The 24046-nt window shown below is 32.8% G+C and overlaps 3 protein-coding genes across 34 annotated transcripts; all 3 read right to left on the bottom strand.

The window, feature by feature from the left end:
• Window positions 1–569: 569 nt before the first annotated feature.
• LOC125422266 (uncharacterized) lies at window positions 570–3816 on the bottom strand. 29 transcript variants are annotated; one of them, XM_060814149.1, is made up of 5 exons: window positions 3456–3796; window positions 2631–2692; window positions 1377–1454; window positions 1142–1208; window positions 570–918 (listed from the first exon to the last, which is right to left on the bottom strand). In XM_060814149.1, the coding sequence occupies exons 1-5, from the start codon at window positions 3499–3501 to the stop codon at window positions 779–781; spliced, it is 393 nt and encodes a 130-aa protein (XP_060670132.1). In that variant the 5' UTR covers window positions 3502–3796; the 3' UTR covers window positions 570–778. The 29 variants fall into 29 exon arrangements, 3 of the variants coding, with proteins under 3 accessions (XP_060670132.1, XP_060670133.1, XP_060670131.1); XM_060814150.1 differs by having other exon boundaries at window positions 3461–3795; XR_007240679.2 differs by lacking the exon at window positions 3456–3796 and having other exon boundaries at window positions 1377–1435; window positions 2010–3273.
• Window positions 3817–6712: 2896 nt separating this feature from the next.
• LOC107408347 (uncharacterized) lies at window positions 6713–10620 on the bottom strand. 4 transcript variants are annotated; one of them, XM_048474073.2, is made up of 4 exons: window positions 10192–10332; window positions 9536–9636; window positions 7697–9077; window positions 6713–7185 (listed from the first exon to the last, which is right to left on the bottom strand). In XM_048474073.2, the coding sequence occupies exons 3-4, from the start codon at window positions 9048–9050 to the stop codon at window positions 6938–6940; spliced, it is 1602 nt and encodes a 533-aa protein (XP_048330030.1). In that variant the 5' UTR covers window positions 9051–9077; window positions 9536–9636; window positions 10192–10332; the 3' UTR covers window positions 6713–6937. The 4 variants fall into 4 exon arrangements, with proteins under 4 accessions (XP_048330030.1, XP_048330031.1, XP_048330028.1 ...); XM_048474074.2 differs by having other exon boundaries at window positions 9536–9619; window positions 10192–10313; XM_048474071.2 differs by lacking the exon at window positions 9536–9636 and having other exon boundaries at window positions 10192–10620.
• Window positions 10621–13301: 2681 nt separating this feature from the next.
• Window positions 13302–22826, bottom strand: LOC107418917 (serine protease SPPA, chloroplastic). The gene is made up of 13 exons (XM_048473651.2): window positions 22225–22826; window positions 20968–21151; window positions 20249–20386; window positions 19440–19610; window positions 19264–19367; window positions 18706–18773; window positions 17943–18109; window positions 17045–17114; window positions 16323–16477; window positions 15330–15435; window positions 14141–14228; window positions 13902–14045; window positions 13302–13743 (listed from the first exon to the last, which is right to left on the bottom strand). The coding sequence occupies exons 1-13, from the start codon at window positions 22714–22716 to the stop codon at window positions 13513–13515; spliced, it is 2118 nt and encodes a 705-aa protein (XP_048329608.2). The 5' UTR covers window positions 22717–22826; the 3' UTR covers window positions 13302–13512.
• Between the last annotated feature and the right edge of the window lie 1220 nt (window positions 22827–24046).

Below are 24046 nucleotides of genomic sequence, written 5' to 3'. Positions count from 1 at the left end.
AAACTGCACAAGCTAGCTAATTAGATTAGAACTCAAACCGAATTAAATTTGAATATTTATTATTAAGCCAACTAAACCTCTCCATTCATGACACAATAGTAGCTAACCATCCAATATTTCATAGCAAAGGTAAGATTCAAATGCCCAAAAATGAAATATTAAATAATAAAATAAAATTAAGACAAAAATGGAAACGTGCAATCTTTCTAACTGAAGATAGATGAAATTAAATAAATGATAACAACTGCCAATTACAAAGTCTTGACTCAATGTCTCAAAAGGTCAATAAATATTTATTTTTTCACACTACGAAGGGCTCTGGGTCAACAATCTTATAAGGCTAAATTTACAGATATCTGTTGGAAGCAAAATTTAGAATTTAGCGTTATAATTAAATAAGAGAAAGAATACAATAGAATATATAGCTTTCTTTTGAGACATTGAGCTTTCCTTTAAGAAAGTAACGTTGACATACAAAAGGTTGTATAAAAGTAAAAGTTGCTCAAACCTACATCATGTGCTACAGGTAGTTAATGCTTTGAAACCAAAATCAAAATGTTTGTGAAGTAAATGTAAATGAGCATCTATAATGTGTGTTTCCAGTCAACCAACAAATCTCAAATATACAAAAGATAACATATGATTACTCTCACAATACAAGTAGGTTTTAGTATGAATTGGGCACTTAATTCCAATATTACAGGTAAAACAACATCGGAAAGGTAGCTTGCTCTAAAATAAATATTTATTTCAAAATTGCGTCGGTAACTAGTGACAATCAATCCTTCTTTTGCATCCCATCCCTAACGTGATTTATATCTAAGGCTAGTTCTGAAAGCTCAGGAGGCACCTCCTCAATAGATAAATTAACTTTCCATGTCTTATTTAGAAGTCCATAGACACACAAATTCTCCTTCTCTATAAGCACAAGAAATAAGAGAATACTTAATTAAAACCACATAAATGTTATAGAAATGTCACTATAAGCAAAGGTAATCACGAATATATAGAGAAATGTCACTACAAGAAAAAAGTTTAAAATATTTGAGGCAAGTGAGCTATTTCTGGAAGGAAAATACATAAATTAGAGAAGTATCAATAAAGAAAGGAGTAGAACTATAAATTTCAGGTACAAACAAACCAAGATTTATTGATGCATCAATTTGAATGCCCAACAAATCGGATGACCCATGAGCATATGATGTTACCTAATCAGAAAAAAATTTATAAGAAACTTGTTATTTTATGCTTGTTAGCTAGCATAAAATCTTATTTAAAGACATGAAAGTGAATATGAGTAGCAATGCCAAATATGATAATGACGTGTTATAGAATTGATAGATGACATGATTGTGTGCTAGTATGAAAAATCACACCTCTATACATGATACGACACCCTTTGTTACTGAAAAGGTGTCTTCTCCAAGGGAATATCCTGCAATAGTTACCAAATCCTGCTCATAAGGAAGCCATGTAATTCAGATTTCAAACAAGTGATTTACTGACAGGAATAGTCAAATAGATATACCAATCCACATACTTTAACCTCTGTATTTAACAATCACATAATAACTAAATTAATTCTAGATTTACACATTAGTGGAAATTGTATAGCTACATTAAGTTGATACAGCTAATATTATTAAAAATGAGATAGGAAATGGGAGGAATTCAATTCAATTTGATGACATTACATCAGTTATATACTAATATTAATAGATTTGAAATCAGATATGAATCAAGAAATGACATCATGATCCAGAAGTTAAGGATACTAAATCGCCTATAGCTCTTTATGCCTTTGGCAATTTATGTTTGTTATTAGTCAACAAGCTACAATAATTCAACCAAGGCATCAAAAGGATCATCTACTGATGATTTGTTAGTTCGTTATACAACATATATTAGCTTCTGCATAGAGATGAAAGGGATAATGAGAAAGGACAAAATCCATACACATTGAATAGAACAAACAACATATTCCACCAAAGAAAGACAACAATTTAAACCTGAAGACGTGGCAAATGTCCTAAACAAAGATGTTCAACTTCTTTCTAAAATTCTTTGCTTTCTACTGATAGCAAAGCTATATCACAAGCAATGCCTCTGGCTAAAACCTGCAATCAATCACTAAAGGAATATAAGCTTCGAGACTTTATTAATGAAAGAAGTAAGATACCAATTTGAAGAAACCACCTCAGAAAATCTCATCAAAATTTAAAGAGTGATATCATAATAAGAATCTCACAAATTGTTTTGCAAATGTGAAATGCAAATTGAAATTCATAGAGGCCATAACATCAAGCCCTTGTTTTTCATTCCCAATATTTACAACATGCTAATACTATGAAATAACTTCAATTATCCCATTTAATAATAATAAAAAAAAAGTCAAACTATCCCACTAATGCCTGTCAACAGTTTCATTCACATTCACGATGCTCATTCTTGTTACACTTGTCCCACATATGGTTTATGACTTTAAGTGCTCAAATGCTAAAGAGTATACATTAAATAACATAATTTTTGGCTGTTCAACTACTTCAACAAGATAAAGGAAGCCATCTCAGACCTATGAGGGGCAGCAAGAACATACTGAGATAACACAAATAATTATGATAGAGATATACCTTAGTACATATTTGGTATGATCTCGCTTTCTCTTCACAGATATAAAGCAACATGCAAAAACCTAAGAGGTAGGTACACATGATTAATAAAACAAACTTTGCATACAGTTCTGTAAAGTGGAACATCAATATGGAAGCACAAATATTTTCTACTAACATGTAGAAGGTAATGTTTTGAGTTGACTAGAATGTTTCACCACAAAATTTCCCCAATCAACAAAATAGATCAACAATACCGCCTCAATCATACAAGACAAGTTTGAGGATTGGCACTGGAAGAAAAAAACGGTCGAACAGTCTCTGAACACACCCTCATGGCAATATAATTATAGTTATTACCCTCTATCAAGACAACAGCACCAAAATAAAAAAACAAAAAAAAAAAAAAATGTTCCTCACTTTACACTATATCGAACAATCTTAAACCCACCACAGAATCGCAAAAAGCAAACCAATTTTTTTTTTAATAATTTTTTCAAAATAGAGCAATTCCAAAAGACCCACCAATGCCAACAAAAGAACACCAATCAAAAGAACCCAGCAATCAAAAGAACAACTGAGAAATCCCATATTACCACCGATCCACCATCGAACCTAGCAAAAGAATACCAATCACAACACACCCACTGAAAAAATTCTTCCCCCCGCGCCCACCCCACCCCCCAAACCAAAAACAAAAAAAAAAAAAAATCCCCTAATTTCGATTCCAACTTATCCCAAAATTAATCAAAAAAAAAAAAAAAAACCAACACCCCACAAATGTTTTAAAAAAACCCTAGAAACCAAACAAATTGAAAAATCAAAGGAAAAACGAAGCAAAGAGACCTAACATTTCATCAAAGAGGCCAAGTGAAATAGTGAGCTTGGGCATCTGCTTCCGCCATGCGGCAACACCCACAAGCTTCCTTAAATTGAACGAGTTTGTATGGAATTTTGTTGACCGAAGAGACGAAACGGGGTTGTTTGGCAAAAGGGCAACTACGTGAAGAAAGCTTGATGAATGAGAAGAGATGAGCTAACTTTGGGGAAAGGGTGATGAAGGAGAAGAGAAAAGCCGGGTGAAAAAAAGAAAAAAAAAATCAAAAAGAAAAACGAAGTAAACCTTTTTATTTAATATTTAATTTTGATATAAAAATATTTTAGGATTATTAAAAAATAAAAGGGCAAAAAAAAAAAGAAGTTACTGAAAGCAAAATGTAGAAATTGTTAAGATTCTACCCAAAGGGGTAGAGGGCCAAATTCCACTATTATTTATTTATTTATTTCCCCACTTATTTGGGCTTGCCATCGAAGTAACAGAAAGGCACGTTCTTTTTGCAAGGTTGTTTTTCCTCCTCTCGTTGCATTTTACATAAATTTATAAAAATACCATTTTTTATTGAAAATAAATATTTAATTTTTTATAATTGAAACATGTTTAAATATTCTATGGGCTCTAATTGAAAAAATATTGAAATGTTAAATATAAAGCCAACAAAATAGATATTGTTCAATAATAAGAACTGAATGTACTTTTGATATTTAAAAGAATCATTTTTTATTATATAAACATGGAGCTTTAATTAATTCATATGCAATATACTTTATTATATACTTTATTTAATTCTTTCAAAAATAAATATTTGATGAAGGAAAATTAAATATCCCATTCCAACCTTAATTATATATATTTTTTTTTGTAATTTCTTTTTTAACGTTCTCCATAAAATATAATTATATTCAAAACCATTTAATAAAGTTTATGAATATATTTTACTCTACTTGAATAGATTAAAAATTTATGTTTCTATCATGAAAAGATAATTTACTTTTTACTGTAAAAAATACATTCAGTTTGTCATGCACACAATTATTAAATAATGAATTTATGTAAAATATAAATAAATAGAAAATAAAATGGGATACCAAAAATTACATATCAATTGAAAGCCATGAAATGAAACTCACATTAGTATACCCATCTAGATCCAAAAGTCTCATTAATGATAAAAAGTTTGTAAAAAGATTTGGCCAAATTTTCCATTGATGGATCATTTAATCGGTGAAGAATTCAGGCAAATGAAGGGATTAGTAAATGAGAAAAATGAGCCATCATCTGCCATCATAACCCTTAGTATCAAAACAACTACAGTTATGCACTTCCATTTTAGTATCAAAAGATGAGCCATCATCTTGGGGATTAGTAAATGTCCTACTGCAAGTCTCAAAAAAGACAATTCCTAAATTGACAACCGTTCTATTGTCACATGGAGAAGGGTTGGCTGGTCATTTTCTCTTCCCCTTACTCATCAAATTGTCTAATTTTTCCTTTTATTGCAAAAACAAAAAGATAATTTCTTCTAGTTTTCTATTCAACTCGTTGGAGCCATTAGCCACTGAATTTTGAGATGGAAACGTATGGATATGAGCGTTGCACTAGTTAGACTTTGGCAAATCCCTTACATTGACGTTGTCTGCTTCTCTTGGAGCCGTTTAAGAGCGCGATGGGTCTCCTCCAATGGAACCTGGTCATTCTTTTTCTTATATCTAATGATACTCCTAGTATTCACCATTTTGAAAATAATGTTTGTTATAGAGTATTTGTAACTAGAAAGCTTTCTCTACAATGTAAGGCTCTTAACCTTGTGATTATAGGTTCAAGACCAGTGGTGTGGCTAAACAATATGGGCCAAAATCTACTCCAACTATTCATATGGTGAATTAAAAAAAAGAGAGCTGGCCAAATAAGGGCAAAATGTCCAAAAATGTAGATATCGGCGCATCGACTTTTCAAAATCCAATAGTCTTTTTATTTCTAAATACAACATTAGAAGGAAAGCTTTCTAGGGAGTTATGTCTGCCCCATTTTACAACGTCATAATGTTTTTATATGGTCTCATTTCCTGTTTAGCATTTTGCCATATGTCAAAACCCTAGATAGAAAGGCATCCAATTCGGGCCTATTATTTTGTAGCTTGGCTATCTTTTCATCATTCTGCTGAGTATTTGAGCTTTGCCTAGCTCAACTCTGTTCATTTAGGTCATTTAACCATTCTGAAAATCTACTTTGGTGACCTCATTTTCCATGGAATCTATGTCACCTTATTTAGCTGGTTAAGAGTTTATATGCGACCTAAGGCATTGCAACTCATGCTTGAGCTTCTTTTTGAATTGTTCGATCTTTGCCATGGCTTAGGGTATGTGCTGATCAAAAGAAATGTCGTGGCCTGAGCATATTGACGATATTTGTTGCCTCTTTTCCATCCAATTCAGCTTTTCCTTTTTCAATACTTGTTATTAGAATGATGGTCAGCTCACTTGGCAAGACATAATTTTGTTCATTTGGGTCTTCCTCATGGTTAGACTTGATTTAGCATTTAATCATGCCTTTCGGCCCTAAGTGGCTATGTGTTTGGTTGGATCTCTCCATAGGGTACTTGGCCCACACTATTCACTCTACAAACCATCTGACAAACCACATTCTAAGCACATCAACATTAAATTTTATTTTTGTTTACACAATTAAATTATGTCAATTTTAACCTTGAGAGCGTGGTATACATAAATTGAAGAATATAGGTTCATCCAAGACATATATATACCTAAGTACTTACATTCGTCTTGTTTATAGAATCCAAGCTTATGCTTTTATCTTTTGTATCTTTTGTTAAGAATGCAGTATACATAATCTAAACAATATTGGTTAGCCAGGTATTTATATCGGAAGGAATATGTTACTTTAGTTTATACAATGCGGGCTTATGTTTTCATCCATTATTAAGAGCACAGCATACATAACCTGATCAATATTAATGTGTCCGGTATATGTAACTTGGACAATATATGTTTAAATGTTTAAGGATAATTATGACTTCTATCGACAGATACTTTTGGAACATAAAAAAAATAAATAAATAAAAAATAAAAAAACTCTAAAATATGAAATTAATAGGCCCATATTGCAAAATTAAAAGAAATAAAATTCATTTTATCATTTGCAACCTAAATAAAATTTGAATTTTCACATTTGCATGTGTACTTCATGGGTTAGATGACCTATTACACAAAAATTTAATAGGTTGGAGTTTAGGTAAGCTCCACATGATAGCTTTAACTTGTTGCGTTCATGTAGATTAAATTTCACAAAACATGACACAAATACAGTTCAATACGATGATATATTGCTAGATCTAGAAAAATATATACACTTTAAATTACATGCTGAACTAGATAGTTTCAAAAATGGGAGGGGAACAAGTCTAACCGTCAATATTTTGATCATACAAGATGTTGAACAGCATGCCACGCCCCAACGAATTATCGACATTTCAACTACGTTTAGCAAAACCCAGCTTCTCAAACATGATGGAATTGACAACATCCTTTACAAAGACATAGAAGCATTGCTGGCAAGACTTGGGCATCGGATTGGACTTGGACAAATGCTCTAACCGTTCAGTGTGGAAGCATACTATGGTTGGGAAGCTGTACACAGCAGACTGACGATGTTTCAAACCACATGCAGCCAAAATGGTATGTGTGGCAAGCCTTGCAATTTCCTTGAATGTTTCAACTCCTGCACAAGCAACAAGTTATAGCAGTTACTTTAGGTATGGCAAACAACAACAACAACAATAATAATAACTAAATAAATAAAATCTAATTTGCAAGTTTCATTCATCCTGCATATATTTGAAAAAACTAACAAAAAATAAAAGCAGACGTCCCATGATGAGACAAGTGCAAATGGGCCATGATGTTTTCTCCAAATGAGAAATAGATTTTGCTGCAGAGACAAATATATTGATAAATAAAATAGCAGATAACTTTTTATTTGGTGAAATAAAAAAAATAGTAGATAACATTTGGAGTGCACAATGACCAACGCACTCCATGAAATACTGATGGAAATGAGTGATGTCTATGAATTACCCATATCAGGTATGTAAGTACTCCAAGCAAAGCAAACTCAGCATGGTGAAATCATCAAATATGAAGCATTTATGGAAATACCTAAACAATCACTAACGCTAACTTTAACTGAATATGCAACAGCATATATAACAAAGTTCAAGATAAGATTGTACCTATTCTTTTGTCCCTGCTTAGATGCTTCAAGTTGCGCTTGACAAGGGACTGGATCTCACTTTTGGAATCATTATATTTTCTCACCTTGCTTTCCACAGAGTCACTTTCCAATATAATATTATTAATCTTAGATTTATCAATCTTATCAGCTGAAGATCTAATGTGATCAGGTTCGGCATCTAAGGACTCAATGGTTCCTTGCCTCATTGAACAAGCAGATCCATTTTGCTCATTCATGGTAAGCGATAAAGCTTGGTTTACATTATCCTGTAATGATCTTGACCTGTTTTCATTTCCAATGCTAGTCCCGACATTCCTAACCAAGGAAGAATTAAATAATCCAGGGGAATTAGATGTTGGAAAACTCTGACTGCATCCTGCTGCTTCCTTGTTCATAACGCTATCAAGCCTTTCACTTTCCAAGTATGAGCATTTATCCACTCCATATTTCTTTTCAAGAAAGCAATCTTTTACAGACTTCTCTATTCCAGTTATTCTCAGATTCCTCGTTTCAGTTATATTTGATGTTTCTTTTAGAGCACTTGCTTTGCTAGACGACAGTTGGGTGGACTTAGACTGGACACTTCTAATCTTTTTATGAGCAAACTGTTTTGATTTTGCAATATCTAGCATTTTCCATGCCTTGTCAATATCAGGTGAGCCAAAACTATCTTGATTTTGTGACTGCTGACAACTTGTGGAAGATAAAGATTCTGCTTGAACTGACATTTCATGCATGAAATGCTTTTGACTTCTGCAGCCAGGTTTAAATGAACTGGAAGAGAAACTCAAAGAACCATTTCGCAAGGCATTCCAATTTTCACGCAGTGCTCTTATATGACTATGCACATTGCGACAACGATCCAATGTTCTTGCACCTGGCCCAGTTGCTCCATCCCTAGCACTGGTTACGAGGATAGGTACAGCGGTAGGTATATAACCGTTTGAATCTGAAGAAATTCTTGGAGGAGTTCTCTCAACAAACGAGGAACTTGGCCCTGTTGCTTCATGCATAGCACTGGTTGTGTGCATAGGGGCAGAAAAAGGTACATATCTGTTTGAATCTGAAGAAACTCTACTAGGAGGGCCATCAGCAATCGGGAAACCATTTTGTGGATGTGATGGCATTTCATTTTGATAGCCATCTTCTGTATTTATTTCACTACTGGCATATTCAGCTCTAGAAACAGTACAATCATGGCAAAACCAATCACCTTCAGGTATAGTAAGACCAAGTCCAACACAGTATGTATGAGCCGCAGAATCACAAAGATCACACAGCAACGAAAGACTTTCATCTGTCATACGATTGCATACAGTACAAAAAACCTGTGCATAAGGGTCATAAGGCATGGGTGCATTCCCACTATAAAGGTTAACCTGCACATTCAAACCAGGCATTAAGCATAATTATTTCAATAACTAAGTTAAAGTGATACAAGGGAAAAGCTAAAGAACAGTAATCACAATCCCTTCTCAAGGTCACAATAAGCAATGGGATCAACCAATGGATACATAAAAAAAAAAAAAAAAAAAAAAAAAAAGGGCATGACTGTTCACATTTCCTTATCTTCAGAAAGATTTTTATATTGTTTATGGTTTGCATAGGGTATACATTAAAACTGAAGTATGGAAAGTTTTCCCTAAATATGCTGTCAAAATTCATTTTATTTGTGTTTCAAGATTCCCAGTTGGAAGAAGCCTAAAAAATTAGGGAGTATGCATCATTCACAAGGGCCTCCAGTAGAGATCAGCTGACACCTAAAATCTCTGTTTTAAGGGATGACAATAAACTCATAGTAAGCACAAAATCACCATCTAAAAGTCTTAAAGCTCACCTTTTATCAGATCTCAAGGTTTTAGAAGTCTTGAGGCGTATTAGGGATGTTTTGCTAATTTGCGGCGACGTGTAAGCTTTGACGCTGAATGAGGCATAAGCCTCATAATAGACAAAATGAAAATTATAAAAACATGAAAAATACTAAAAAGATCATGGAAATATAGAATAACAAGAAAAACATTAAATTTATAACAAACTAAGTTGATTATTCTTCAGTTTCAATAGTTCCGAGTCTAGTAACTCTCCCTTTGACATGATTCAACTCTCTTAGTTCCAAATACTCTCCAATACAGCCTTTATATTTGTTACGCAGATTTATTGACCATAAAGAGGAACCAAGGAAGGCAAAAGTCTTGCACCTAAGCCTCAAAGGATTTTAAAACAATGGCAGAACTAACAGTGAGCTAGATTCAAAACGGTTCAAACAGATAGCAAAATTCTATATCTACCATAATCATGTCATAGCTCAGTTTTGAAGCAAACTCAAACTAAACTAATAATTCAAAATAGCACCAAAAATAAGAAACCCAATTGGGAAAACCAAAAACCTCATATCCAAAATTCAAATACAACCTCTATAAAAATAACCACGCTTTCAATAGGGAGTGAGCCTAGCTTGGTTCAAATGCAAGAATTCTGAAAAATTTTGCTCACCTGGTCGCGAACCGGGACCTTAACGATCCGTTTACGAGAAAAGACACCGTCTTTTGGTGGTCTGCGAATGGTTTTGAACCTACACCTACAGATGGGGCAACGCGACTCGATCTTGGACCACTCCATGATGCATAAGAAGCAAAAGTAATGTTCGCAGCAATCAATTTCACCTTTGATTGCTTTCCCATCTTCCAAGAAACAAATAGCACAGCAACGAGTGGGTGAATTCGGCACCGGACTCTGCTTTTCTTGCTGCTCACATTCATCGACGCCGTTTTCCATTTTGGATTTGATTCTGGAACTCGTGCTTGGGTTTTCCGCCGTGGTCTTGAGGCGCGTGTTTAAAAACCTATCAAATGCAGGAAGTGTTAATCATAGTAAAATCTATTATATTCTCGCATTCATTCCACAGACTAAATGGGCAATATTGTAAGTTAAGATTTATGATGGATGATTATTGCCAACTAAATCTCTTAAAAGGGCCTTCGACATTGACATTGCAATTACTTGGATTATGAGTCTTATAACATTGCAATTACCTCAACTTTTTGTATTAGCATTTTGAGCATCAATGAAAGAACAAACTTTTTTTCTTCTTCTTCTTTTTTTTTCAATATACATGAATAAATGACTTTATACATCATTAGGTTCATTTTGAATTATATAATTTGAATCTATTTGTCTACTCTAGTCTAGAAAATTTGGATTGGTTCAAATTATTCAGGTTATATATATTGAATAAGTTCACTTATTTCATTCGGTTTAAGTAATCTAGATCTAATTGTTTACTCAAGAATATGTATAATTTGGATAAATTCAAATTGTTCAGACTATATATATTGGATTCAATTATTTTTTTCTTATACATAGATCTCGAGCAAAGTTAAATTGTTCGAGTTATATATTCAGATCCAACTATCTTTTTCTTTATGCACAACTCATATGGATTCAAATCTTCCAAATTATGTATACCGAACCACTTTCAAAGCTTTTAGTCTAAATTTTTTCAATTTTTAAAGAAATTCATGTGAAGAACAAATAAAACGAAAAGTTAAAAGAAAGAAAAATTAGTTAAAAAAGCATGTAAATAAACTAAATAAATTATATAAAAAAAGATAAATAAGGTTAAAAGGAATGATTTTTCAATTATTTTTGTTTATCTTTTCCTTTCAAGTGCTAAATTTCATTGCTTCCATTGTTAGGGTTTATTATTTTTTCTCAAATTTCATTGTGGTGCACGTAATAATTTTTTATTTTCTAATTTAAGTTTTTAAAGGATATTTGTGATATCTTATCATAAGATTTTTTGAAATATAAAAATATAATCGAAAATGTAACGTAGTGATTATATTTCATAATATAAATATAGCCACTCATAATCATTTGATTGGACGAATATGATAGTTTCAGTGGTTGAGCATCTTTATTTATGCTATTTGAGTTATGAGGATGCAGAAATTTGGAATAATTTGTAATGTTCAAAAAAATAAATAAATAAAATAACCATTTTATTGATTTACCAACAAATTACCCATTTTATCAATGTATAAAATCACTTAAAGGACCTTAACTAATATTTTGTTCAATGATGAAACGTTTTATTATTTATTAAAAAAAAAAGTTTCTATTTTTGAAACAATTGCAGCTATAAATATAAAATTTTAATTTTTTACATAATTACATATTTAGAGATTGATTAATAGTTATCAATTACATTCTTAACAAAATTATTAAACTGTTTCGATTTTTTTCTTTTGGCGATATAAATTGTTTCCACTTTAGATATATGATCAGTAAAATGATATATATTTGGTAGCCAAAAAAAATATATATATAAATATGTATTTTTTAATAAAATATAATATTAATCAACAAATTGTCATATTTCATCAAATGTAATTTTTCAATTATCTTAATCAAGTTGCTCCCCAAAATAATAATAATAATAATAATAACTAGAAATTTATGGTAGCTTTTGGGTGGATGTTGACTTGTTCGGTTGGTTTCTTGCGTTTTTTGCAAACAAAATTGAACCAACGAAAACAACCAAACCACTTTTTTTTTAAAAAAATAATAATATTTTCTTATAATTTGAATTTATTATTTTTAATTTTTTAAACTAAAACATATAAATATATTAAAAATATGATTAATTATAATAAAAAATATTGAAAATATAGGATTTTTAGCACCGTTATTTATTTGAACTTTTAGTAGATTTGTAATTTATATCCAGTACATCATATTTAGCACTTATATCCCTTAAACTTGTAATTTGTTTGTAGCAATGACTCAAGTAAGTTTTTTACATGTTTAGTATTTTCAAATTCAGAAGCATTGCTACCAAAAAACTACAAATTCAGGAAGCATAGATGCTAAACATGAATTACAGGATGTAAATTGCAAATCAACTAAAAATTAAAAGGGTAACAATGTCAAAAACCTAGAATATATATATATATATATATACAGTCCGTCTATGGTACGGACGGTCCTCATGTGGACCACAGTATTGGTAACTGTTTTTCATAATATTGATAACGATTTTCTAAAAAACCGTCGTTAATACTATGAAAAACCGTCACTAATACTATGGTGCTCATGCGGACCGTCCTCAGCATAGAATTTCCATATATATATACATATATATATATATATGGTTTTGATTTAGTGGATTACTTAGCTTATTCATAATGTCAGCTTATTCCATGATGTTAAATATCGATGTGATACAAAACTAAATAGGAATAGAAAAAGAAATGCATAATTTATTTTTCTAAAGAAAAATTAGTATTATTTAAATAGTCATATATAATTTACCTAGATGATAAAACGAATTAGATAAACCATGAAATTATTACTTATATATATATATATATATATATGAATATAAATATTCAGGTCAACTTGATTTAGAAATTGTCAAAACCGAACCAAACCCACCATATAGATGAAAAGCCGAACCAAGTTGAATCAGTTCGATTTGACCAGTTCGTGCTCACCCTCATTAGAGATGCTAATTTCTACAAATACTATTTTTTCTCTTTATTTTGTTGCTATATAAATCTCTGCACTGTATATATGTATGTACGCACGTATACACAGTAGCATAAAGAAATGGGGAAACTAATTCATTCGACTCTCACTTTTCTTCCAGAGGTAGATGCCATTCCCTCATAACCGAGCAGCTATCCTCTCTATCAATAGACCATTTTATGATCACATAATATTTACCAACATTGACGAGATTAAATCCAAAGCAAAAATTATCAAAAACCGAAAAGCAAAAACCAGAACATGCCAGGAATAAGCTGACAAGGTTTATAAGGAGCTGAGGTAATCCCTTATCAAAGCAAAGAAAGGGTTTGAAAGATAAGCTCCTTCCAGTTTCTGAAACATGATTCCGTCCATTCGGGCTTGTACACCATCAGAAAACGTTAGGTCCTGCAACAGTTCTTTTATCGTTGCCTCCACTCCAACTAATGTACTCCCTATGCCACTTAGAATCTCAGGTAGTGTAGGGGAGGGTCGCGAGAGCTCCACAAGAGTAACCTGGAATCAATTAGCCACCCATTCATTGGAGCGCACACACATATGCAAACTAAATGGGGTAACCCTCCATATTACAAACTAAATGAAATAAAGATGACAAAAAGCTGGTTTCTACTCAGAACAAATAAAACCAAGATGAAAGCTATTCATTACTAAACCTGTGTGTCTTGGGGAATATTAGCCTTCAGCTTTGCTATTGAAACAGCCCGAGAAAGCCCACCAATAGCATCAACTAAACCTCGTGAAGCCGCATCTTTCCCAGCCCAAACTCTCCCTTGTGCGACCTCCTCCATCTTATCTACCTGAAGACATAATCACAGGGACATTGCTAGTATTGTAAAATTAAAAGAGAAATGAAAAACAAGAAATCATAATCAATATTGAAATGGTAATATACAGTCATTGATCTGGAAAAGGCAGCCCTGTCCCGGAATTGCTTATATGCATTCTGTGCAGACTTGGCAAAAAGTTCTGCTTCATCTGGTCTGTATAAAACAAGTTGCCACAGTTGTTTTCTCATTAGTATGAAGTTACAAGAGAGAGAACCAAACCACAAAAAGAAAAAAGTGGGAGGACCAAGGTCAGCCAAGGACAAGAGTTAGGATTGTATAGAAGAAAATCAATTTTCAGATGGTCAGCATACAAACAAGTCACGAGATGACGCAGGGGAAGAGCCAAAAAAACAGTTTCTGTCAGCTTTTAAAAGAAAAATGTTATATAAAGGGGTATTTTAGATTTGTAATACTAAAGTTAAAACCTAGACTTGTATACAAGCTTTGCTTGTGGATATGTTTTAACTGGTGAAAGAATAAGTGTTATGGTCCAGCTACTCTCACTCTTAACAAGAAAGGAAGGAGTATATTTCTAAGCAATGCAAATAGAACCTACAGAATAGAGTATATCTATAAAGTGAGCCTCGTCCTTATCATTTTGTACTCAAAATGTGGGGAAAAAATTTCTTAACTTCATCGCCTTTCCATTTCAAAACAAAGATATATATCCATAAACAATCCCTTTACCCAATCTTTTTTAACATTTAAACTACCAAAAATGGTTCTTTTTAACATTTACAACTTGATATGTATTACATTCCCTAGTCGATTAAGCTTTGAGATTGATGGTAACTTAAGAAAATGGTTGTCTAACTGGTATTATGTCCATGAACCCCATTCCTATTAATTTATTGTCTTATACATGCAAGGCCCACTTTTTTTCCTGTTATGGAATAAAACTACACGTGAGGGGAGTATTAAAGTGTGTTTGAGATGAACTTGACCAATACAGGCAGCTTCACTTCATAACTGCTAAAACTTTTTAACAATGACGATAACTTAATCGTTCTTATTGAATAATTCGCTATCCTAATTTGTGTGGACCGGTGAAATCATTTCCATTCCTAATGCTTTGGCATAAAGAGGAAAAAAAGAAAAAAAAATCCATGCAATACAAGATCAAATGAAAATGCAGAATAGAACTTCCAACGAACTACTATCCAATATAAAATACCACATACACCCACATAAAGTTTGTAAACTGTAGTATCTTCCATTGAAAAAGTATCTTACACAATGAATAAGGCCTGTTACCTGAAAGGTCGTTGATCTGCTGCAAGGAGCTCAGCATATTTTCCCCTTGATATGATTTCCTTGCTGAAGCCAATCTTTTCATACAGCTTTCCCAAGTTAAATTTCCCTAAAGAAAAAAATATTGACATATGAAGACCAGTAAGATGCACTATACGGTAGTTATGTCTAAAAGCCACCAGAAAATAGAATTTACTGCAATAGGTATTTGTTCAGCATTAGCAACTGCTATGGATAGGTTTCCACAAAAAAGAAGCTGCCATGGAGGAGGTGTTTTGCATAAATGCATCAAAGAAAACACATTTCATACAAGGAAAAGAGATTTCAGAGTCAGTATCGTTTTAATGATAATTAAGAAAGACATGCATAATTGTAATTCAACTCATATTAACTGCTTATTTAGATATTTGCAAGATTCATAATTAGAATGTTTAAAACATGATAGCCCCAAGGAAAGTCCTAACTGAGTAGACATCCCCAGATCGAATACTACAACTTTTTATAACTTAAGCAGTAACATAGAATAACTCGGTAATATTCTTCTCTGAAAAGTTTTTAAAAGAAGATTTGTTATAGATACAAGAAGCACCAACGATCTGTGTTTTCTTGAATATTTAGGTAGATGTGGTCATTTGATAAGCGCAGCTATACCTGCTACCACCCAAATATACATTTCCAAAGATTGTTCTCAAGTTCAGTTTTTCCCTTTACTCTATGCTGGGGACCGACCTTATAAATAAATTAAATCAAAGTGCCTTTGATGGCAGTGTCTCCAGATGTTAGTCTACTTAACTGCGGCAACCGATTTCTTCAGAATATTACATCAAGATAGCACCATATCTCCCAAAAGAAAACTAGCCCTATTAACATGAATTTTCATGTGCGTAAATATGCATACAAGTAAACTTTCTAATGTCAAATCAAGTCTAAGATTTGTATATTAAGACACGTCCTCTTTTATCCTATTTATTTAACTTGAAACAGAATAGAATTTACCAGTAACAACTCCAATTGAACCAGTTAAGGTTAGATTTTCAGCAACAATGGTCTGGGCTGCCATTGCCATATAGTATCCTCCACTTGCTGCCACATCAGACATTGATGCAATGACAGGCTTTGATGCAGCCAAAAGCCTGATTTCCCTCCACATTCTACAGATCATAAATGCATGAAGGAAATACAATTAAACACAAGATCTTCTTCTTCTTCTTCTTCTTCTTTTTTTATTTTTTTATTTTTTTTTTAAATTAAAATAAATTTTTATAAGAGTTAAAAAAAAAATAAATAAATAAATATGAACAGACAGGAAACAAATACATTGAAAATATTTAACAAGAAAAACAATTACAGTGGTGTTATGTACCTAAAATCTAACAAGAGATTGATTACCTTGTCTACCCCGACAATAAGGTAAAAGTTTCAGCATACAAGCTATTTCTAATGGGCTTTATCAGGATAAGTATTTTATTTGTCAAATCTCATTTCACTAGCAGCAAATTGATCGAATGTTAAGAGTTGAACAATGAATGAGAACTGTATTTAGAATGTTTATTTTTATTGTATTCCTTGAACAAGAGTGAAAGATACATGACACCAATGTTTGTCTCTCTTCCTGAGGAATATAAATTCGAAGTAAATCTACTTAAGAAGGTTCGTTCATAGTTGCTGATGTATCTATGTTGGATGCGCAAATTAAGACAATATTTACCAGCACTTACAAATCAGAAGCAAGAGCATCACCTCCAGGGCTGTCAATTCTGATAATAGCAGCTTTATATCTTTTTGACTCTGGAGTGGAAAGAGCACCCAAATGATGTGGAAAAAGTTAAAAGAAGTTAAGATTAAAATAAACAATATTTAAAACATAAAGAATGGGGGAAAGGTTTCAAAATGGAAAATCCAAGAACAAAAAACCCCCAACAACTGATTCTTATAAGCAGTTTTTTTACGGAAATTGTTGGGCTTGCTCAATGACACATTTCAAGGCTCTCTTTCAGTTTACGTCCAATTGGGACTCTGCATTAACACAGGCTTCCTCAAGGAATCAAAATTTTTAAGATCACAGTAAATAAGATTCTCTATAACACAGACTTCGTCAGGGAATGAAATTTCCCGCTACAATGAGATCAATTAGATGATCAGTCATTCTGTTTCTTGCCTTATGCTACCACCTGTCTGTGGTTCTTTTTTTATTTTCCTAATACAAGGTGTATTATATCTCAGGTAAGACTTGATACTTAATTACATTAGATAAATGGAAGAAATTATCAGGCCTAAATATTTACCAGAGAGAAAGGTTTTTGAACATCTATATCCAATTAACCTTGAGACCATGAATAATTTCATTTAATGAATTTCAATTATATACAATTAATTTTGTAAATTTCCTTCCATTTCTATCTGAGGTTCTATGAAAGGTGAAAAAGAAAAAAATATCGTAGCAGAGCATAACCTACACCGAAATTAGCTGGGTCTGGTGTTACTTTTACATCATGATCTAATAGGATCATCTACTAATGAACTCTAATCTACATGCATAATTCTAAGATAAATCATAATAATTAATAAAAAGGACAAAAGCTTATGCAAATATATTATATATAAGATCCAGTATACCTCTTACACTACGAATCTTCTCAATGAACTGTTCTCCAACAATACCAGAACCAGGAAGGCTTAAAGGACTACGTACACGACTAATACTTCCCGAGGCTCTGATGATGGCTATTTGATCTTTACCACCTAATAAACCAAGAGTCCATTTCCTAACCTTGGAATATTTCCTGCAATAGTAGAGAGAAAGAACTTATACAGTTAACACTCCACATGTTTATGAATGACAAAGTGTGTATAAATAGGAATACTAATTATCAAAGTGTATGAAAAATAAGTTTCGTATCATTAGTCTCGACTAGAAGGTTACATCTATTATGATCATGTAGACCTATGCCTGAACTTCAATCCCCAGAAAAATAATTTCAAGAAAAGAAGTTAAAGGCAAGAAGCCAAAATAAGATGTCAATAAAATTTACCAGCAAAGACCAGCTTTTTCCAGTAAATGTCATGTGAGAAGAAACATACAACAAAAGATCCAGTCCCAGTGTACTAATGGAAAGCATAACACCATGGAACATGATATTCCTCATGACAATGTGAAAACATTCAAAATTATGAAAAATGGTCTCAACCTCAACACTAACACAATTGTAGCCCAGGGAAAAATATTGACTTTAATATATATAAAACCTAAAGCTCGCATATACTGATACACATGCAGACTGCAGAGAGTCCAGGAGACTCCATCGTGATGATGATATTAAAAATTGTAGGCATGTATGAGAAGATTACCTGTAATCAACCAGAGGAAGAATTTGATTACCTGTAATCAACCAGAGGAAGAATTTTATCCTTTTGCACTCCAAGTCTCTCCTTCAACATCGAGATAACCTACAAGGAGTATATATCACTAAGGATGCTACTTGACTATAGTCATATTAGTCAAAGAAGTAAGCATCAGTCTGCAGAATTTTCAAGCACAAACAACTCGCTGCACTAACAGCCATTATATCAAAATTTTACTAAAATATACTCCTTGTGATCTAGCAGCTTTTTATAACTCTTCTAGCATAATAACATAATGATTACCGGCTACTAATTACTACATCATTGAAGCTTCAGCACTCATGACAAAATTGAAATATGGAGTGGAGGCAATCTCAAACTCTAGGGTTCCCTCACAATGAAATTTAAACAAAACATCACTTGACAGATGATTATGCTTTATCATTTTACTACAGTACACATATAAAGGCTTTAAGTCCTATTGAAATTTCCATCTTGGTATCCAACCATACACTATTTCAAATCTCCTACTAAGACATCGATAATTTTTGGGCATACTTTACACAATCTCAACAGACAGAACATAGCTCTTTACCTCATCATCATACTGTATGTTTGTTATCCAACCATCTTCTTTCAACTTATCTATCTGGTAAACTCCAGCATTAATAAAGTTCTCAATATCTTCTCTCTTTTTTCCTATAACAAGGCAGAAGCATATAAGCTAATTACAACTTGAGAATTGGCCGAAAACATCATAGGCTAAAGCACCTCTTGCCAAGGAAACTTCATCAAGCCAATTCGCAGATATGTTATCAAGCAGTGCGGTCAGCATCTCACAGTTTTCTTCAGACATAGTTCTTCGAGCAAGCTGATCCCCTGCACTTTTATATTTACCAATCCTTTCCACTTGTGGCTCAATTCCAACATTATCAAGAACACCTGCAAAAGAATTTCCTTAATCTCACCGCACCAAGCTAAGGAATCATCTGATACATGATAATAAGTAAAGCAAGACCAATGCTAAACAATAAGGATGTCTACATGATTCAGAAGTATACATAATAAATGCACCAAATGAAGGATAATAAAAATATATTTCTTATAAGCACCTAAGTACATAGCAGATTACACCAGAATAAATTAAGATTCTATAATGCACTGTCACTTAAATCAAGTAGCATATTGGATAGAGAAGAGGTGAGAGCAAAGCACTTATGTTTTATGAAACAATATATCAGATTGCCAAAGCTTTCAAAAGCATTTTTCTTTTTTTTCTTAAAACTTTTGCACTTGAACCAAACATGTAAGAGCACCTCTTTCACACATATTCTAAAAATATTCTCTTGCCACATTACTTTCCAAATTTTATCCACTATAGAATTAGAGCTGTAGCATAAAATTTTATTATTACAATGTAACAAGTCCATTGTCCATGGCTGACCTCCCAAAAAAGAAAAAAAAAAAAAAAACCATATATATATATATTTATTATAAAAGATGCAATCATAGCTTTCAGAGTCTACTTTCATCACTAATTTCTCTTCAAAATTATGCAAAACCGAGCAGAATCAACTTACCTCTAAGGAATGATGCTTGGACAGTCAAACCAAACAAAGAAAAATAAGCACTCGGAGGCACATATATTTCTTCACATGCACATGCCAGATAATATTCCTTTTCTTGACAAACAGGTAGATATGCCACAATGAATTTTCCTACAAGAATCAATAGAAGCCAGTTATAAAACAAAAAGACTCATTTGTCAAAATACCGCTGATCTCTATAGAGGACTTGAAGTCAAACTTAGTCAAAGAATATTCAGAAAGTGATGACATCCACTCCATTCGTGCACGTAAAAAAGAGCATCAATACTGTCATGATGAATATAGTAGTTAAAACGTGATAGAACTTTTTGCTTTTTAAATATATTCATACTGATAAAACATCCGAATCAATGTTGCTGTGAGATGCAGTAATAAATCCAGAATAAGACTATACAACGCTATCATGTATGTGAGTGAATACAAACAACATTCCTGCCACTTCACCAATGTGCACATATAAACCAATTAGGTTATCTTTATGCAATCAACTCTCACTCAAGTCCAAATAAACGTATAGCCATATTATGCATCAACATTCATTTTCTAATCTGTGAATCATTGGCACTCCAAAAACCTTTTGTTTTTTCAAATTATGAAAACCTGACTTTGTGGAAGCCTAAGAAATTTCAGTGACTTTCTTTAACTTATTATTGAACAGATACAAGTTTTCACAAAGAGCACAATGATACTACCTGATTTTCTAAAATTTAATATATGCCTCCGAATTTCTTCAACTTTTCCCCACCCACAATTCAAGGTATCAATGTGAAGATAGACACCAGAAATACGTGGATCATAAGCTGCTTTCACTAAATTCTCACAAATTTGGGGTAGAGAGAGTCCAGATGAGAACCGGCTCTTTAGCTGATCAGATATCTGAACACAAACTCCAAATTAGGATGCATATATCCGATTTATAAAAGTCAGAGTAGTAATACATAGATTCATATCATATTTCTACTATTATTTTAGAATGTAGCACAACCACTAGAACTCAAAAGTGCTCTTTTAAGCTCAGAAGACAATAGTGCATAGGAAACTGTAATTTCAATGTCAAGTTGAAGTCAGTGCTCACATATTTCACCACGAATGATCAATACCTTTTTCCACAAACAAATCAATGATTTTAGAAAAGCAAACACTAAGGAAAGGGGAAAAAAAAAATGTAAAGGGATTTAAAATCCAATGTTTGGTTCTAAAATAAGTTGGATAAAAAAAAAAAATAGACAGGAAAATTAATGGGAAAAGTTTTAATAAAAATATGGATTATATTTTCCTCCCAAATGGAATTCTTTGGGAAAAACCGTCGGGGTCCTCTCCTCTCTTACTCTCTATAACTTGTCCTCCTCTCTCTCTATCTAATACTCTCTTTCTCTGTAACTCTAATGCTCTCTCTCTCTTTCTCTCCCTCTCACAATATTTGTCTCTCTCTCCACTCTCTCAAGTCTCAATGTTACACAAAGATGCGAATTTCTCAACCAAAAATTCTCCAGTAAATTTTTCCAGGCTTTTTCCTGTGGCAAATTTATCAACTAAACAGGAGATAACTATTCATTTTTTGTCCGCATAAGTACCCTTTTGGTTTCCCTTCACAATTTTTTGCCCAATTTTTTCTTAATTCCAAACATAGCCTAGAACTCTCCTTCGCGTTACAACCATTATTATGAAACAAGTTATCCAAAGATTACTAAAATCTTAACAATGTTTCAACGTTCTAACCTCAAGTTTAAACTCTGCCTCTGAACCTAAACTAGGACCCTATTACACAAATTTATATTTAACAAACAATGTCTAAGGTGTCTTAGAACCACAAGCAACTAATGCATCTCATTCCTCGAAATAGTAATCAGGTCAAGCACATAAGTAATGCATAAAATCAAATTCGACAAAAAAGCTTGAAGGAAAAAAATAAAAATAAAAAAAGAAACCAAGAAGAAGAAGAAAAAGACCTGGCCCCGCAATTTCATGTTGAGAACGCTGCCCTTGCGGACGCGTTCCCATGGGAACGCAATCAGCATCCGAAGCTTAACTACGAAGCTCTTCCACCAGCTCACCTTCTCGAAAACAAACTCTCCAGTTGGGTATTCCTCGCCCGAACCTTTTGTACTCTCACTGCCACTAGGGGGTTTCTCATCGTCATTGGCCAATTTTTGCTCTCCCTCCTTATCTTCGGTCTTCACCTCCAATGACGACGAGTCATCGAAGGCTCGGGCCGAGAGGTTCTGGAGGCGTTGGGTTAGAGACGCAGACGACGGAGGAGACACACCGAGACGGCGGTGATGAGGAAGGAGAGAGAAAGATAAGTGGTGGTGGTGATAATGGAGACGAGACAGAGAGGATGTGGAAAGGAGAGGCCTAGAAGTAGAGAGAATCGCAGTTAAGGGTTGGCGGTGGAGTGGAATGGTGAGGTGGGAACTGTGTAGAAGAAGTAGCTTAGACATTTCTGAGACTAGTTTTCTTCTTCCCCTCACCAAAGAGGAGGAGATGAGAACGTATTTGAACGTTTAGAGAAAAACATAGGTAGGGAGTGGAGATGACGAGGTTGTATTTTGTCCACGTCACTATTCTGTTGCTTGTCCACGTCTTATATATCCTTCTGCTGCCCAAAAGAGACGTGTAACAATTTAATTTGTTGCATTTAAAATGTTGATCTTTCTATTATATTTTGTTATATATATATATATATATATTTTTTTTTTTGGGTGAACAATTTCATACAGAATTCAGTATCAAAATATTTATTAAAATATTATTTATTAATATATTTATACAATTTAATTTTAAAAATGTAAATATTTAAATGAATAAACAAATTTAAAAAAATACTTGTGATTAGTTTTGAAATAAGGTAAGTAGAGGAATTTCATTATTGGTTTTCTAAGTTTGTTTTGTTGATATTTATTATATTGCTGATTTCTGAGTTTGTTTATTGTTAGGTTTTTTTTTTCTTTATAATAATTTAATTTGCTACATTAAAAAAAAAAATTATGTTTCTATTATACATTAAAAAATGATAACATTTTTTATTTGCAAAAGTAATGATTTACCGTTTTAACGTTCAAAGGAACGAATGTGTTTTTTTTTTTTTTTTTTTTTTTTTTTTTTTTTGGTTTTAAACCTCAAGTAGTTTATCTCAATTATGTTTCTTTAACATGATTTTCAACATTTTCTTTTCATAATCTATCAAAATATACCTAACAGCTGGTTTAAAAATTAAATACGACTGTTTAATCATAATTGACTAATCTGGTTGCAAAGAGGACTTCAAGGTATTAGAGGCGTTTAGTAATGCCCAAGAGTTTGTTTTAAAATAGATTTCTCAAAATCCAATGGTTAGACAAAACCTGTCAGTAAGTGGAAGATGTTGCCCATTGACTTCAAGGTATAAAAGGCGTTTAGTAATGCCCAAGAGTTGGTTTTAAAATAGATTTCTCAAAATCCAATGGTTAGACAAAACCTGTCGGTAAGTGGAAGTTGTTGCCCATTGACTTCAAGGTATTCGGGATAGCAAGGGACATTTTATAGCAGACAAAAGGCGTTGCCCATTGATTATCTTCTAACTCTTACAGCAGTGGAAGTCCCACCAATGATGGGAGGAATGGTGTTGGCTTTTGAATTACAATATTGAGAATGTGAGCTTCATTTAGATGCTTTGCGCAAACTGTCAATTTTGTAAAGTCAAGGTATGAATGTGGTTATTGTGGAATGGATTAAATTAAAGGTCAACTGGTTTAATGTGTTTTCCATTTCTTTTTCTCCTAGGATCACAAA

The sequence above is a fragment of the Ziziphus jujuba genome, chromosome 2 (genome assembly GCF_031755915.1).
Source record: "Ziziphus jujuba cultivar Dongzao chromosome 2, ASM3175591v1".
Classification (NCBI taxonomy): Eukaryota; Viridiplantae; Streptophyta; class Magnoliopsida; order Rosales; family Rhamnaceae; genus Ziziphus; species Ziziphus jujuba.
This window is presented reverse-complemented; position numbering and strand designations above follow the sequence as displayed.

Excerpts from the sequence above, each read along its gene's own strand:
- LOC125422266 (XM_060814148.1), bottom strand. The coding sequence starts at position 2,789 with ATGTTAGTAGAAAATATTTGTGCTTCCATATTGATGTTCCACTTTACA. Across the intron at positions 1,455-2,630 it reads CATACCAAATATGTACTAAG|GATTTGGTAACTATTGCAGG; the intron begins GTATATCTCTAT and ends CCTTATGAGCAG. Across the intron at positions 919-1,141 it reads TGATGCATCAATAAATCTTG|AGAAGGAGAATTTGTGTGTC; the intron begins GTTTGTTTGTAC and ends TTGTGCTTATAG.
- LOC107408347 (XM_048474071.2), bottom strand. The coding sequence starts at position 10,473 with ATGGAAAACGGCGTCGATGAATGTGAGCAGCAAGAAAAGCAGAGTCCG. Across the intron at positions 9,078-10,191 it reads AGGTCCCGGTTCGCGACCAG|GTTAACCTTTATAGTGGGAA; the intron begins GTGAGCAAAATT and ends TTGAATGTGCAG. Across the intron at positions 7,186-7,696 it reads AAGCAGGGACAAAAGAATAG|GAGTTGAAACATTCAAGGAA; the intron begins GTACAATCTTAT and ends TTGCTTGTGCAG.
- LOC107418917 (XM_048473651.2), bottom strand. The coding sequence starts at position 22,716 with ATGTCTAAGCTACTTCTTCTACACAGTTCCCACCTCACCATTCCACTC. Across the intron at positions 18,774-19,263 it reads ACATACAGTATGATGATGAG|GTTATCTCGATGTTGAAGGA; the intron begins GTAAAGAGCTAT and ends TACTCCTTGTAG. Across the intron at positions 16,478-17,044 it reads GATGCTCTTGCTTCTGATTT|AATGTGGAGGGAAATCAGGC; the intron begins GTAAGTGCTGGT and ends TATGATCTGTAG.